This window comes from Magnolia sinica, chromosome 10 (assembly GCF_029962835.1).
Source record: "Magnolia sinica isolate HGM2019 chromosome 10, MsV1, whole genome shotgun sequence".
NCBI lineage: Eukaryota > Viridiplantae > Streptophyta > Magnoliopsida > Magnoliales > Magnoliaceae > Magnolia > Magnolia sinica.
The window spans coordinates 48,656,389-48,673,891 of record NC_080582.1 but is presented as its reverse complement, the minus strand read 5'-3'; the positions used below and the strand labels follow the sequence as shown (position 1 = coordinate 48,673,891).

Here is a 17,503-nt window from a genome sequence, read left to right as displayed (position 1 = left end):
TGTCTTAAAGCAAATCCAACCCATCCACAAGTAAGGGGTTTTAATTTCATGTAATTGGCCCAAGTTTGAGGGTAAATCTCATCACAGATGGACCATACCGAAGGAAATAGTTATAAATTATTGCAATATATTTGTGGGTCACAGACACCTTCAAACAGAAAACTGAAAAGTCCCTTTCATGAATTCACGACGGTTCGATTAAAATGAACAGATGAGATCACTTAAGGGGTAGGCCTAATTTTAATTTTAGGTGGAGCCCACTTCCCATTTCAAAAGGACCTTTCACTGTACGAGATGCATAGGCACATTTTTGTCCTCCACTAACGAAAAAGTGGTTTTAAAGTTAGAATTCATTATTATCATCCATACAAAGCTCCTAACACAACCACGTGAACCAAAAACTCCCACAAGATATGGAACAGGTAGGTGCTTTGATTGGCCACCGTGATGTATGGGTGTTATCCACATGGTCCATCCATTTTCTCATATCATTTTAGGGTGTAAGCTTGAAAATGAGGCAGATCCAAGGCCTAAGTAGACCACACTACATGAAGCAACGATGATAATGATTCTCACCATTGAAACTTTTATAGGGCCCATTGTGATGTTTATTTGCCATCCAACCTATTCATAAAGTTACATAGACCTAGCTGAAGAGAAAACACAAATATCATCTCCATCCAAAACTTCAGTGGCCTTCAAGAAGTTTTCAACGATAAGAGTTTAATCCCTACTATGTAGTCCACTTAAGCCTTAGATTTGGCTCGTTTTTGGAGAAAATGGATAGATGATGTGGATAAGACCTATATATCACAGTGGCCACTCAAAGCTTCTACCTTTACGAGGGGAGTGGACTGCAGTCCTACTCATGATGTATGTGTCTAGGAACGGGTGGGAGCTTTGAGTGGCCACCATAATGTATGGGTCTTATCCACATTGTCTTTCCATTTCCTCCTATAATTTTAGGTTATAAGACCAAAAATGAGTAGATCGAAGGCTCAAGTGGACCATAATGATCCTCACCATTGAAACTTTTACAAGGCCCACTATGATGTTTATTCACCATCCAACCTATTCATAAGGTTACGTAGACCTAGATGAAGAGAAAACACAAATATCAGCTCCATCCAAAACTTGAGTGGCCTCCAAGAAGTTTCCAATGGTAGGGTTGTTCACATGAGCCTTTGAACTCCTCATTTTTGGGCGCATAACATGAAATGATAGTAAAAAAAAATGGATGGACGGTGTGGATAAGACTCATGCATAACGGTGGCCACTCACAGCTCCTGCCCGTTCCCAGCTGGAGACGGGCGGGAGTAGGACTTAGTCCGCGTCCCCTGCGGGGGTTGTGTGGGGTCACGGAGATGTCCACCATAATTCTACTCCGTCCATCTTTTTTTCAAGACCATAGGATGACAGGATTCTAAGAATCACGAAGATCCAAAACTCATGTTCGTCATGCCACCCGAAACAGTAGGGATTGAACGCCCGGGTGCGACAGAAGTTTTGTATCAGGATGGTATTCGCGCGTGATGTTTATCAAAGTGGTAATAACCCTGTGAATGGTGTGGATGGGATATAAACATCATGGTCAGCTCCAAGAAGGTTTCAACGGTGGACATTTCCGTTCCCACTGTTTCGATTGGTGTGGCCTACCTGAGTTGTGAATCTGCCTAATTTTTAGATTTCTGTCACAGATGGACGGAGTGGGTTAGTTACTGAAATATCTGTGGGCCCACACCGCCCCGGGCACAGGAATATCTCGGTGCCCCGGGTCACAGGCAATCCGCTTCCACGCCAGCCTGTTTCTTTCTACTGTCCTCCCACTCCAGCTCTCCCTGTGAGAGAAGAAGGAAGATCGAGAGAGAATGCCGGAACTCCCGGAGGTAGAAGCTGCTAGAAGGGCAATAGAGGAGCATTGTGTAGGCAAGAAGATCAAGCGGTCGATAGTAGCTGACGATGACAAGGTCATCGATGCTGGAGGCCTCTCTCCCTCCGATTTCCAGGCCTCTCTCACCGGCAAAACCATTGTAGCCGCTTGTAGGAAGGGCAAGAACATGTGGCTCGTTCTCGACTCTCCTCCCTTCCCCTCTTTCCAGTTCGGTAAGAGTCTCTTTCTCTATTTAATCAGTACACATGACATTCCACTTCGGCGAGAGAGCGGCATTGCTGCAACTCCAGTTGGTTGTATGCCGGAATCTTATGCACCCTTGGGATTTGAATTCCCGCTCGCATTCGTAAGAGATGTTTGGTACACCTATGTGGGGCCCAATTGACCACTCCTATGTTTAATACCGTCGATTACGCACGGCCTAAAATTTGCCATGATTGGATAATTACAAGCATTTCAATTAAGGTATGCGAAATGGAAGGAACACTTAAAATTGGTCTCTATGTTAACTTTACATGCTCTTATTTGAATGGCTTTGATCATTTGATGGGTTCGACTCCTCCTACCAGGTAATCCGCCATGATCAAAGGTGCGCCAACAGCCCCAAATACAAATTTACACCACTATAAGGTGTGGAAATTTCATATTAGACATTATGTTTGCAAATGTTGGCAGTAACTGCATGGATGTTGGAGCATTAGGCATGGGGTGGGTGTGGTTGCAGGATGATCTCGAATTCTGTCCGTGTAAGGGTATGGTTTGGTGCTCCTCCAGACTAGCTATTCAGTTGGTCCCCTTGGATCCCATTGGTGGAAGCAGCACTCTCCATTGAATGTGTGGATGGGCTTGTTGTTTTATCAAAGGGTGCTGGTACACCATCGAAATGCATGAAATTGGACAGGGATTAGGTACCTATAAAATCTATGGGTCCCACTATGATGCATGTGTGTGATCCACACCGTCCATCTGTTTTACCATCTCATTGTGGGGCATGAGCCAAACAATGAGGCAGATTGCAAGCTCAAGGGGACCACACCACAGGAAATAGGGGGAATAATGACCACCGCCGTTCAAAATTGAAACCTTCCTAGGGCCCACAGGGATGTGTATCTGTCATCTAACCTGTTCATAAGGTCACACAAACATGTATGAAGGGAATACGTAAATATCAGCCTAATCCAAAACTTTTGTGGCCCCCAAGAAGTTTTCAATGCTAGGCTTTTAATTCCCACGGTTTCCTGTGGTTTGGTCCACTTGAGCTTTGGATCTGCCTCATTTTTGGGTTGAAGCCCTAAATGAGCTGGCGGAGTGGATGGACGGCGTGGATAAGATACCGACATCATGGTGGGCCCCACAGTTTTTACAATCCGTAATCATGCGACTGTATTCCAAGGAAGCTTTGCAAACAAGCTACCTGTCAACGTCCACATTGGAAATGCTGTTGCAATTACACATGCAAGTAATCCAATTGTAAATAAAAAAAATCAAACAACCCCTAAGGGCATTTTTGTTTGCCTGTAAGTTGGGTAAGTGGGAAGTGACTTACAGGTGGTGTTTGGGGAGGAAATTCACCTGTAAGTTACTTACAGACAAAACTGCCAGGAAACTTTCAGGGGCTGGGGGCGAGAAGTCACTTCCTTGTAAGTGACTTACATGCCAACGATTTGATTTTTAAAAAGAGGGAAAGAGGATGGAAATGCACCTCAATGACAACATTGCTCCAGTAAGCTCTCTCTCTCTCTCTCTCTCTCTCTCTCTCAGCTTTGCCTGGGGAAGGAGAACACCGCACTCATTTTGTGAACATCTTGTTCCTTAACTGCTAAACATTTTGTCTTGTAACGCCTCTTGAAAATGCCATGTGGAAAACATAGTGTAAGCTGAGGGAAACATGTCCATGTATAAGAATTGGGCAATCAATGGGCCAGGCTTGACTTAGGTTAGAATATTAGTTCTAAGGGCCAGGCTCGAGCTTAAAATTCAAGCGCTTTTTTCAATCAAGATGGATTTGGATTGTGTACAACCCGTGGCACAAATCCAGCCTGTCTTGGCCCATTAGGATTTCAAGGGCAATTTTGTAATATGCAAAACATCTCTCTCCCCACGTCAACCCCCGCATCTCATCTCTCTCTCTCTCTCTCTCTCTCTCTCTCTCTCTCCCTCCAACAACCCATACCGCCATCTCTCTCTCTCTCTTTGGACCAACCCATATGGCCTCGTGGCCATTGCAGCAACGGGTGGACCCAAGTCTATGGTTAGAGATCAGTTGGAAGATCCAATAGGGATTTTTATATACATATAGAAAATGTTGACTTGGTGTAGTCAAAATTAGTTGTTGGCAATGAATGAAGATCCTTACCAATCTCCTTGGGAGAACGAGGAGATCCGTCCTCCTCAATTTGCTCTCTCTCTCTCTCTCTCTCTCTCTCTCTCTCTCTCCTGATGTTTTTGTAGAATACACGAAGCATGGAGCTATGTCAATGATACAAAACTAGCTATTATATGCTTCTAGCTTGTGTTAATATCTTGATGTTTGTTATGTTTCTATGTTTAGTTCTAGGTTTGTTTTACTTCTTGTAACTCCATGTTGTGAATAAAATAGAATGGAAGAGATATATTGTAAAATGTTGCAGCACTAGCCAACATCTTTTCTTTTAAAATGATTTACATCTTATAAGTTCTAACCTTTCCAGACCTTTCTTTAACTGTTAACAGTAATCAATTCTTAATTTCATAGGTCCAGTCTTTACATTTTGTCCCAGTTGATAGCATTGATTGCCCCATTACATTTGATTTCCACATCTTATAATATTTGTTAATATTGCGCTTTATTTCCTAGTATGAATACTAAACTAATTTTCAAGAAGCATGCTTATTTCTATTATCCTTATTGTATTTCAGGCATGGCGGGTGCCATATACATTAAGGGGGTGGCTGTTACAAAATACCGGAGGTGAGACATTCATGCTTAGTCTTTTAGTCTATAGAGGTGAAGGTTTTAAATATCACCTGAAATTGGTATGTGTCGCTTGCCCTATATGTATCGGTATCAATGGGTATTGAAATGATAACAAAAACCACCCTCCCCCACCCCCTCTTTGTTGGCCTGACCAGTGTTCATAGTATTGGTATCATTACGTGTATTGTTGGCTGGGGATACGAAAATAGGTATCAATATTGCTGATAGCCGGAGATGTATTGTTGATTGAGGGAAACATGGAGGAAATGGAGGAATTTCTTAACGAAACTTCAGGAGATGCTAAAATACACACATTTGCATATTTAGGAATCAAATAATTTAAAACAAGATGTATACATAATAAGCTTTCTTTTAATGGGGGCCTAAAATCATGTGACGTTGACTTAGGGAAACATGGGGAAAATGATAGAATTTCTCAAAGATACGTCAACAAATGCGAAAAGACACAATTGAATATTTAGGAATCAAATAATGGTAAAAAGATGCATACATGATAAGTTTTCCTTTAATGGGGACCTAAAAGCATGTATCGCTGTCTCAGGAGAATATTGGGGAATGACACATACATACACATGCATGATCCATCCATCCATCCATGCATGCATACATACACACAACCATCCAAATGGACAATGATACATATGCACACATACATACACATGCATGATCCATCCATCCATCTATGCATGCATACATACACACAACCTTTCATCCATCCATCCACCAACCATCTAACCATCTATCTATGCATAGATATATACATCCATCCATCCATGATCAATCCATCCATGCATACATATACACACATACATGCATTTCATCATATGACCATGTTAAAAAAAAGTTGAAATGGAAAATCTTTTTTAGTAAGTAGATTTTTGGCAATATCTATACATTGGCGAGATTATCGAGAATATCGTATCGATCGGTGATACAAGCAACATCTACAATTTATACAGTCGAAAATATTGCAATACATTAGTGATATTGATACATTGGTGATTTGGTTTTTTTTTTTTTTTTGAAATTTATCGACGATATATCACCGATAGTTGGAATTTCTGATACTACTAGTGTTATTGGTATCACCGAACTAGCGATATTGATAATATCGGCGATATTATCGATAATATCATCGATACTTGAAATATTGGGCTTGACTAGGTGGAGTCAACTTGATACGCATGCATATGACTCATAGCTTAAACCTGAGAACAACTGTGTGGGGCTCTTGTTTACGATCCAATCCTTTCGTTAGTGCATCCATCAATTACTAGCCCATAGACTAAATTTGAGGCCAAAACTGAAGTCATGTGGGCCACAACAGTGGAAACAATGTGGGAGAACACCCACTATAAAACAATATCCCACATCGAAGTAGAGCCTAGACTGGGGGTATTGGCATATATTGGTTCGTATTGGTCTATATGGCTGATATGAGTCTGTTTCGGTGGTCATTGATTCGTCACATCCAAACCTATTTTTAAACCTTGGTGGAGCTTGATCATTAGTATGCATAATGGCTAGAAAGATTCCTTTTTATTTTTTTATTTTTATTTTTTATGAAGTTTAGTTTTGTGTAATGTTGTATTTTGTAGAAGATTAGAACTTGTGGTATCCAATTTATAATTATACTTTACAAAAGATTAGTAGTAAAATTCCAGTTAGGATCATGGTTTGACTTTTACCTGTTGGGTGTGAAGTCTATTTGGAAGAAGTACTTCTGTATCTCATTTAGGAGGGTGATAGTCAATAGCATTGTGAGAGAAAAATTACTGTTTGACAAGAATGATTGCTTCTTTGGCATATCCATTTCAATATAAAATTTATTTTTAAACAATTTAATCCATTGTTTGAAAACTTGGCGAGTCAACTAGGGATTCGATTATGTTGAAAGTTCCGTCAAGAAGAGTTGGGAAGTTGGAGTGGAGATGAAAAGCTGCTGCTACAAGGGTGTCGGGTTACGATTCGCAACCGGGGAGATTACATGCTGACATTGCTGGGAAGAATGGAAAGACCGAGGGAGGGAGAGCAAAGGATTTAGACAATGAAGGATTTGAGGAGAATACTGGAGAAGAGGACAATGAGTCATGGGAAACTGTCTGGAAGAGGAAATCAAGGCCAGGGAAGAAGGTAAGTAGGAAGACGGCTTTATCAGATTATCCAACCCTTTATGTCGAAGGATTTCTGGAGGGTTGGCTACTGATTAGCTTCTCTAGGGTGTTCGGGAGAGTGGGTGCTATGATGGAGGTGGTGCTGCGTAGGGATAGGTATATGACGTCTTATCTGCGGGCTTCATCTTTGTTCGAATAAGCTTGGAGGAGGAACTGGCTCGAGAACTTAGGATGCTACATGAAGAGAGCTTCAAGGGGAAGAAGTTCTTGGTTCAAAGAGCTCGATTCAGACCTGAGCTAAGAAACGGGGGTGGTCCCCAAATCTTGGACATGTGTCAAGAGGAGACTGCTCATGTCTCCTTGCATTGGTTTTTTTCTTTAGCTTTTGAATCGGGCGACAAAGATAACTCTGATGATGACACATGGTAGGGGGAGGCCCACTCGTCAACAGATGAAAGGTCCATCCAGGAAACTTGTGTTGAGGATGACTTAGTCCCTTAGCTATTGTTATTTCGCTCACACGTGTGGTGATTTATCCTTCCCCATGTGTGGCGACTTATAAATCATCCCAACATGCACTTGAAGATCTCACATGCGAAGTCATTTCACCTCACACACACATATCGAAAAAGGCCTTCTATCCAGGCTCCGAAGGAGAGTTCCTCCTTGGACTCTCTTCGTAATGAGGATCGGACGGATCTCGAGCTCTCCATGCCTTCGGAAGAGTCTGCTATTGTGAGATTTGCGTAGGGAAGGGATGACATCTAGTTAAAAGTCGGTTCGGTCTGCCAGTGGGTAAAGAAGTAAAGGAGATGCAACGGTTGCTGAGCCTTAAGAAGCAAATGACCCAGAGGAAGGAGAGCTGTTGATGGTTGTTGGGTCTTAGGAAGGAGAACTTCTAGAGGAAGCTATTGTTGTCACACCCCTTTGTGTTGAGAAAATGAGAGATGATTCAGCTCCTGTCTGTATGGTCGATGCGGAGAAGAATGCTACGAATTTTGAGTTTCATTGGAGCAAAGGGTTGATCATGGAGGAGCAATTTTACTGGACAAAAGATGTTCTTGTAAAAGGATGTCTTATGGTACGCGGGATGAAGACATTTATGACTTCTATCAATTTGTCCAGGCTAGGGCTACGCAACGTCAACGTATTGTTCAAATGGTGAAGCCCAAGAAGTCTCGTAAGGGTTGGAGGGGGCTGCTAAGCTTAGAATGCTCCATTAATTATGATTTTGCAGCCAAAGGAAGAAGAGGGAAGAGCTGAGATCGAGCAAAGGTGATGATCAATGATTATATCGTCTTGGAATGTGAAAGGGTTGGGTTGCAACGTCAAGAGGGCACAAGTCAAGAAACTTTACAGAAAGTCAAAGGCAGACATCGTCGTTGTGCATGAATTCAAGCTTCAATCAATTAATAGAGGTACGCTTGATTCTATGGTGTTGTACACTAGCTCTATGTTGAGATTTTTTTATAGGGTTGGTGTTCATGAGCTGGTGTTGTCGGCAGACTGGCTCAAAAAGTTCCCTTGGTTAATCAAAATGGTCTTCCTAGATTTGTTTTGGATCACTGCCCATTGTTTTAGAAGTTGTTGAAGAGAATTGGGGTAAAAAACCCTCTAGGTTTGAGGTGGCTTGGTTGGAAGTTGAAGGCTTCAAGCAATTAGCGGTGGATTGGTGGTCCTCTTTTTTGGTAGATGGTTATGTTGGGTTCAAGATTAGCAGACAGTTAAAGATGTTGAAAGAAAAACTCAAGTTGTGGAAGAAAGAGGGTTGTGGTGCAAGGGAGGAAGAGTTTGACAAGTTAGCAGAAGAAATACATGAGATTGATTTATTAAAAGAGGGCGACGACTTGATTGTGAAGATAGAAAGAAAAGGGCTGATCTTTCCCTCGAATATGCCAATTGGGCCAAGCAAGAGGAAATTAAATGACGCCAGAGATCAAGGGCGGTGTAGCTTAAAGAATGGGACAAAAACACTTTCTTTATATATATATATATATATATATATATATATATATATATATATATATATATATATATATATATATGTATATATATATATATATATGTAATTCAAAGGAGCTATTGGACTGATGTCACTCTAATAGAATCTCTAGTCTTATCGTGGACAGGTCTAACACTTCGGACAAAAATAAGATTTATGACTCAATTGTCTCCTATTATAGGAAGTTGTTATTTGGGAGCAGTGAGAGGGGCCAAGGTTGGATAATGAAGTTGTTATTTGGGAGCAGTGAGAGGGGCCGAGGTTGGATAATTTAGAGTTTTTTGTGATCTCTCTCGAGGAAGCTTTTGAGCTTGAAAAGCCAATCTCGGAGGAAAAGGTGAAAGCGGCCCTTGGGTCAATGTATGGGGATAAGGCTCTAGGCTTAGATGGATTTCCTATCCTCTTCTTCTTCTTCTTCTTCTTCTTCTTTTTTTAAAGAAATATTGGCATATTGATAAAAAGGATATTATGGATTTTGTTACGAAGTTTTCTGAGCGGAGTTGTCTTTCTAGAAGTGAGTTGGGGCCCTCTTTTATAGTTCTTATACCCAAATTGGAAGGGGACAAATAGTTGAAAGATTTTAGGCTGATTAGCCTCATGGGGAGTCCTTACAAGATTTTGGCCAAGATTCTTACCTCAAGATTTAGGAAGGTCCTTCCAAAGGTTGTTTCAGAAAGTTAAGGTGCTTTTATGGTGGAGAAGAGGAAGGCTTTGGTGGCAATTGATAGCTCGCAAGTATGGCATGTAAGGGGGTGTCTAGTTCGTGAGGAGCTCTTCGCTTTATAGAGCTTGTGCAGTTTGGAAAGCATTGGCAGCTACTGAACACTTGGTTAGGAGGGGTATATCCTTTGGGCTTGGCAATGAGATATGTATTCGTTTTTGGGTAGATGCCTGATGTGGTGATTGTGTTCTTTTTTTTTTTTTAAAATAAAAAATAAAAATTAACGCAAAATATTGTATTAAGGAAAAAAGGAAGCAGAAAACAAAAACAACAGGATCACTGCTCTACTGAGATAGTAGAACAGTTAAGCGTCTAAAAACGCAAAATTACAATCAAAAGGCTTAACAGAATAAGTGGCCCATTCGACTAGACAGTGAATCGCCCTAAGGAAAGTGGCCTCCGCAGGATTGACTCTATCATTGAAGCATCTATCGTTCCTTTCGACCCAAACAGCCCACCATACAGCGAGAAGAGCCATACGCCATGAGGGAGTACGATGTTTCCCACAATTGACCCCATGCCAGGAAGAAAGGAGGCTAGCAGTTGAGGCCTGGAAGCACTAGGGAACGTTGAAATGGAGGAGAATAGCCGACCAAATCTAATGGGTGTAAGGGCAATGAATGAAGAGATGATTCATCGTCTCTTCGTTGGCCATATAACAAACACAAATATTAGTTATCGGCATACCCCGCTTTCGCAAGTTATCGACAGTGAGGACCCTCTTTTTACAGACCAGCCAACCGAAAATCGGGATTTTAGGGGGAACGGAATACTTCCAGTCATGGTAATGCAGAAGCCCAGCGGGAAGAGAGAGTCTACCGATCAAGAGGTCGTAAAAAGATTTGACTGAGAACGTGCCCTGTTTATCCGGTCTCCAGATCAGTTTGTCAGGCACGTTGAGGTTAGGCTGTAGGCTGTAGATACGAGAGGAGAGCAGCGAATTCGTCTATCTCCCAGTCACAAAGATCTCTTCTGCATTCGATGTTCCAAACCGGAGCTCCTCCAACTGTGGAGAAATAGTCAGCAACCATAATGGATGGGAATTTGGCAATGCGAAATATGCTCGGAAAGGCAGTGCTAAGGATTCCATGCCCCAACCAGGGGTCCAACCAAAACCGAGTGCTAGTTCCCATACCAACTGCTATGGAGATGCCGCTGAGAACTTTGGGCTTGGTGGAAAGAATGTCTCTCCAGATGGCAGACACTTTATATTTGCAGCAAGTATTAGTCCACCAGCCCCTTTCAGAACTCCCGTATTTGCACTTTATCAGCTCATTCCATAGGGATCCGTCTTCATTCCCGAACCTCCATATCCATTTTCCTAGTAAGGCGCGGTTCATGAGTTTGAGATCCTTGATACCAGCCCCGCCATCTTGCAACTGACTGCAGACCACCTTCTAGTTAACCAGGTGAAATTTATCCTTGTCAGACTTGCCGTGCCAAAGAAAATCCCTTCAAAGGTTATCCAGAGTGTTCACAACCGACACCGGACATTTAAAAAGCGACATGAAGTATATAGGGAGATTTGATAGCGCAGACTTGATCAGGGTTAAGCGACCCCCCAAAGATAGGTACCTGCTTTTCCAGTTAGCTAGATAGGATCTGACTCTCTCAATGACCTTATCCCAAGTCTTCTTAGGTGGCTTCCTGAAACACAGCGGGAGGCCCATGAAAGAGGTAGGGAAATGACCAACCGAACAACGGAAGAAGTCAGCTTATTCCTTGATTTCAGCTTCCTCCATATTCACCCCTAGCATTGTGGACTTGGACATGTTGACAAAAGACCTGACACGGCTTCAAAACACCGAATTATAGTACGCAGGTTACTAACTTTGTCTTGCTCGACCTCGCTGAACAGAAGGGTGTCGTCGGCGAATTGAATATGGGAAATCGGGGTGGACATCCCCTCCACTTTGAACCCGCTGATAATACTAGCTTCCTGGCCTCTGTTGAGCATTCTGGGGAAGGCCTCGCCCACGATCAGGAAGAGAAAGGGGGAAAGCGGGTCTCCTTGGCGCAGACCCCTGGAGCTAGGGAAAAACCCTTTCGGCGAACCATTGACGAGAACAGAGAAGACAGCTGAGCCCACGCATTCTCTAATCCACTTTCTCCACCTCTCGCCGAAGCCCATCCGCTGAAGCATGTAAAGAAGGAAATCCTAGTTGACATGATCATACGCCTTCTGGATGTCCAATTTGCATATTAGGCCCTTAGATTTAGATTTGCATATGGAGTGGAGGCATTCGTTGGCAATGAGGGCGCTATCGATGATCTGCCTACTAGGAATGAAGGTGCTTTGGTGATGAGAAATGACGGAGCCTATCACCCCAAGAATCTTGTAAGGACCCCCAATCAGGCTTATCGGTTTGAAATCAAACAGAGAATTAGCTCCTGGACTTTTAGGAATAAGGGCGATGAATGATGCCCCTAACCCTCTGGACAGTCTGCCTCCCGCGTGGAATTCAGAAAAGAAATCCATGACGTCGCTTTGAATGATCTCCCCAAACCGTTGAAAGAACGCAATTGGGAATCCATCGGGCCAAGACACCCTGTCCCCGTCCAATTCGTCTATGGCCTTCTTCACCTCAAGGGGAGAGAAAGGGGCTTCAAGGGCAATAGCTTCCTCTTCAGAGATACGATCAAAATGAAGGTCGTCAAGCGAGGGCTTGGACACCCTTCACTCCTTAGCAATTGGCTGTAGAACTGAACAGCTTCATCAGAGATGAGGTCCTTATCTTCGATGCTGGTGTCCCCAATCATCAAACTGGTTATTGAATTCGTTCTGGAACGCTCACTGGCCATGCCATGGAAACATTTAGTATTCCTGTCACCTTCATGGATCCACTTGCAGCGGGATTTCTGGCGCCAGGATATTTCGTCTTCCTTTAGCCGAGCAACGAGGGATTGAATCAGTTGGATCCTCCTGAGGAAGGACTGAGAAGAGTTCTGACCCTCTTCAACATCGCGATCGATTTTCTGCAGCTCAGCAAGGATGACTGCGGACTCAACTTCTCTTTTCCGCACCTCCACCCCTCTCCACTCCTTAAGTTTGCATTTAAGCATTCGCAGCTTACTACATAACTTGAACCCGGCGAAACCAGAAATCGAAAAGCATTCGTGGTGATTGTGTGCTTCAAGATCTCTTTCCGAGGATTGCCCACCTTGCCCTTGATCATTTTATTAGTGTAGCAGATTGTTTTTCATTCGACGAGGGATTGGTTGTGTGGGTCCCTCCTTGCTGTAGGAATATGTTGGATGTCAAGATCGATAAGTTTGCCAAGCTTTTGGACCTTCTAAAGAACGTCAAGCCAACAATTCATGAAGAAGCCTCGATATATCGGTCGAGACACCGTTCAGGAAAGTTCTCCGTTAAGTCTCTTTTCAGCCTGATCTTTGAGCCACCTCTTTATCTTTGTCCGCCTTGTTTGTTTCATTAGTGGTTCTACGGAGCTCCTCCTCGCGTGGCGGTCTTTGTATGGGTTGTGGAGGAAGAGAGTCCTCATGGTTGATAATCTCCAGAGGAGATCTAGTTTACCCTAATATTTGTTTGATGTGGATGGCGAATGGGGAATCGATTGATCACCTTTCATTCATTGTTCTTTTTCCCAAAGAGTTTGGGATAATCTCCTAAGATCATTGCATGTCGATTGGGTGATGCCAAAGTCGTGGGGGAACTGCTTTGGGCTTGGCATGGAGGAGTTGGCAAATCTGGGAATGCCACTTGAGATTGGTCATAATGACTGTTTTTTTGGCCTTATGGGGAGCTAGGAACGGGCGTTGTGTTAAGTATGAGTGCGAGGGTGTTGAAGATGTCATTTGTAAAGTCAAAAGTCTTGTTGCGGGATGGGCTGTGCATGTTAAGGCTGCCTCGTCTGGCCTTCCTCTTTCGTTCCTTTGTTTCCTTCGGGATGTATTCTTTTCCTGATTTTACGGCTTTTCAGTAAAATTGTTGTTATCTTTCTCTGTCTCTAAAAAAAGGGATTTGGTCAAGTTGACTTGGAGCAGCAAATAACCTGGCTGATTCATAGTACGGATCAATCCTATATGAAACTAGACTGCTTTTGTGTCTGAAAACTCAGCTCTACTGCTCTAGTCAATCTCCATAAAAAAATTGCTTTGTAGTTTGAGATAAGACGTGTAAGAGAGAGGAAGAGAGAGTTGATAGAAAGGTAGAAAAGAAATGGGAAAGAGAGAATGGAGAGAGAAAATTAGGGTTACATGCCCCCCTCGTTATATGTTAAGTCAAAAAAGAAAAAAAAATAATCTAAAAATACCCCTCATGCTATGACATATGTATAATAAGTGCAGCCAATAAGCTCAATAAAGGCACACATGGACAAAAACTCAAAGACTAGGTGGGTCGTTCAATGTATGGCCTCTTATTACATTCATCTAGGTGGGTCATAAATTGGTAGGGCCCACATCTATAGCCATCAACACTCACCCTCAAGCTGGAGTATAGATGTCGTCGATGCCTAGCTTGGAGTAAATACTTGTAGACTATGGCCAAGAGCTTTGGTGAACACATGAGCAAGTTGATCCTGAGATTGAACATATGGTATTGAAATTTCATTGCTAGAAACCTTCTCACGTATGAAATGATAGTCAACTTTAATATGCTTGGCTCTTTCATGATAAAATGGATTGTTTGCAATGTGGGAGGTTGATTGATTATCCCAAAATAATTGCATCGGTAGGCTCATTGCAAAATCCATTTCCCGCAGCTGTTTCTTGATTCACACAAGCTCACAAGTGGTGTGAGCCATTGCCCTATATTTTGCTTCAACGTTTGATTGGGCTACAACACTTTGCTTTTTATTCTTCCAGGTGACCAAATTCCCCTTCACAAATGCGTAGTACCTGGTATAGACCGCCCATTAGTTGGGGAGCCTACCCAATTTGTATCAGAATACCCAGTAACTATAAAATTCCCTAGCCTGGTGCACCTTGTTATGTTAAACCTAATCAAAATTTGCGAGACTTGTCTGAGTTACTTGGTTGACTCTTCCAAGTCTCGACTCATTGGTCGACTGAGTCGAGTTTGGGTTCTTGGTTTTCGAACAATGGTTTAGTGTCACTGATCAATGGGAAAAAAAGGAAGACAAAAACCAGATTATAAGGGTCCAGTGAGAAGAAGGGCAACAAAAGTCAAATGCTTGGCCTGAAATCATACATGATTGCAGTCAACCCCATTATTTGCTAAATGGCCTGCTTTTTCTTTGGCTTCTCGATAAATATGGGATATCAGCTGAAACTTTCACAGGTCTATAAGAAATGAATGAAGTAATGAGAAAATGAGAACAACAATGACTAATAGGGGCAACCTTCACAGGAATGCTTAGGCCTTTTGAGAGAATTTGCATAGAGAAGAACCTTTCATTGTCTTGCTCACACACTTAGAGCGTAGTGCTCCCTTTACATGGTGTATTGGTCTAAATAGCATGACTCACCATTTATTAGTTGTATTGAATAAAACTTTTTCTAATAATCACAGAGAGGTGAGATCACATGGACTTCATTCACCTACTCACACACAAACTATTATAAAAGGCTCGGCACAAAAAATAAAAATAAATAAGAAAGAAAAGAAAAGAAAAAGGAACCCTAGCTTTCTTAAAAGATTCTCGTTACAAGAGGGATGAGAAGTACCAAAGATGAAAGAGGGAGAAAGAATGAGAGAATAGGAGAAAGAAAAAGGTTAAAATTAGAAACGAGGATGCTCTGATACCATGTCAAAGTATAGATAACGAGAGAAAAGAAGAGAAGAAAAAGAGAAGAAGAGGAGAAGGACCCAAATTAGGGTTGATGCCCCCGCTTTCCCTCTCTTATATTGATGAATTTTCATAATGACAAAAGTGCCCTTAATAACAAAAGCAAGAATCCTGATCATGTCCCAAACCAAGCATAGAAACAAATCTAAGTGAGCCTAGGTGTGCCATATAGTGGTACGACCCACATCCACATCATTAACACTTTCCAAGTTCCAACTCAAGTTCATGATGCCACATGTTTTAAATGAATTGAGGGAATCTTAGAGGTGTAAAACCATTCGCAATGAAGAAGAGTTCAACTCCTTTCGCAATGTGAAATGGACTTATTTGTTATCTAATGGTAAAATTTTCATTCTTGATTATATGAGCTAGAAATCTATCATTCTCTTATCATTCTTCTGCAGTGCTTGTTTTCTAAAGTTTGCTTATCCTAGCTGTAGTTATTGAATTTCACGATGTAATTGATTGGTTGTCTACAGATCCATGGTAAATGATACTGATGAATGGCCTTCCAAATATTCCAAAGTATTTATTGAAGTAAGAGTTTGCACTTTCACAGTCTATGAGAATTGCCTGTTGCATCTATCACGTCTCTATCTTTAGTTTAAGTCTCTGCCTGACTAGCCTTTGAGATACAACATTTCCAAACAGTTGTTCAATTAAACCATCGGAAATTTTATAATGAAATTATAGTGTATAGTCATCAAATTGCTCCACAAATTTGAATGATCTATAGAATCTCTGACAGGTTTATGCTTGCCACTGGTGGTGGACAAGAGTCTGGGCCTGCAGAAGGAAGTTGGTTAGTTAGTGACAAAGTCCCATTTCCTAGTCCAAGTTTGGGCACATTGTGCAGAATTGTTGGTATGATGAAGGATCCTGTTCTACACTGATGCGTTGGTGAAATCATGATATGTTCTCATTCTTGGCACTGACACTAATGTGAATATTTCGAAGTGGGGGACATACCATTTGAGACTTGTTTTACCATTGGTAGAGTGGTTAAGATGAATGTTTTATGTAGTAGTATCACACCATTTATTGCACCCTTGGGATATGGAAACATCAGGAATTATCATAGGAAACATGAGGAATATCACATGTATCGAAGAATATATTGCAATCTGAGGGACAAGGCAATTATATGTACAACGTTACAAAAAACCACTAAGCATAATATGTTTCAATTAAAGGGCCCAAACTATGCAATCTGGGAGGCAATTATATGCAAAACAAGTTCATATGATTCAAATCTCATAAAATACTAGTAATGAAACACAACATTGCTACCACATGATCTACCTAACTAACTCGGTGCCTAACACATCTTCATGAGAAGCATACACATCTCTACCCAGGTGGAAACTATTATGAGGTTGTTCTAACACGAAAGCTCTCTAAACAAGCCGGGGTTAATTATAGTGCCAAATTTCCTCCCACTGACCAAGACACCTGTCTCAAGTCATTAATGATGCACACAAGTGCATTATTGGGATCTTGTGTGCATGTTAATCAAGCCTATTGGCATATATCCCTTACACGCATCTCTTGATTGGTATCATATGAACAACTCTAGATCCAATCAACTTGGTAGGATAATATCCACACTAGTAATTATCCTTTATCATAACGATTAACATCTTGTCTTGAGTGCTCACGATTACGCGAGATAAAACACGTCATTCATTTAATCGAGCAAAGCAATCGTGGAAACCAACAATACTTGTGATTTATCAGTATCACCGATTGATACAACGAAAGCCATCGCTCTTTTTTTTTTTTTCAAATAAATAGAGATAACTGAAAATTTATTAAAAAAATACAAGGGCAAAACACAAAGGGAGGGAAGCCAAGAGGGTGACCCAAGCTCAAAGAAAAAAATCAACACAACAATCCCCCACAAAATTTGAATAGAAAACCCATTCAACTACAAGCGCCCTCGCCCTGGAAGAAACAAGATCCACCAATTTAGAGGTGTTGTTGAAGCATTTGCTATTCCTTTCTTCCCACAATGCCCACCAAGCCGC

General features: G+C 41.8%; 1 protein-coding gene across 8 annotated transcripts in view; it reads left to right on the top strand.

The window, feature by feature from the left end:
* Positions 1-1,659: 1,659 nt before the first annotated feature.
* Positions 1,660-17,503, top strand: part of LOC131258369 (formamidopyrimidine-DNA glycosylase) — an 85,334-nt gene continuing 69,490 nt past the window's right edge. The window contains exons 1-3 of one of the 8 annotated variants that reach the window (XM_058259651.1): positions 1,660-2,103; positions 4,790-4,841; positions 15,956-16,013. In XM_058259651.1, coding sequence (XP_058115634.1) covers positions 1,869-2,103; positions 4,790-4,841; positions 15,956-16,013 — 345 coding nt within the window. In that variant the 5' untranslated portion in view covers positions 1,660-1,868. The remainder of the gene's footprint in view (positions 2,104-4,789; positions 4,842-15,955; positions 16,014-17,503) is intronic. The other 7 variants (XM_058259647.1, XM_058259645.1, XM_058259649.1 and 4 more) reach the window with 7 other exon arrangements.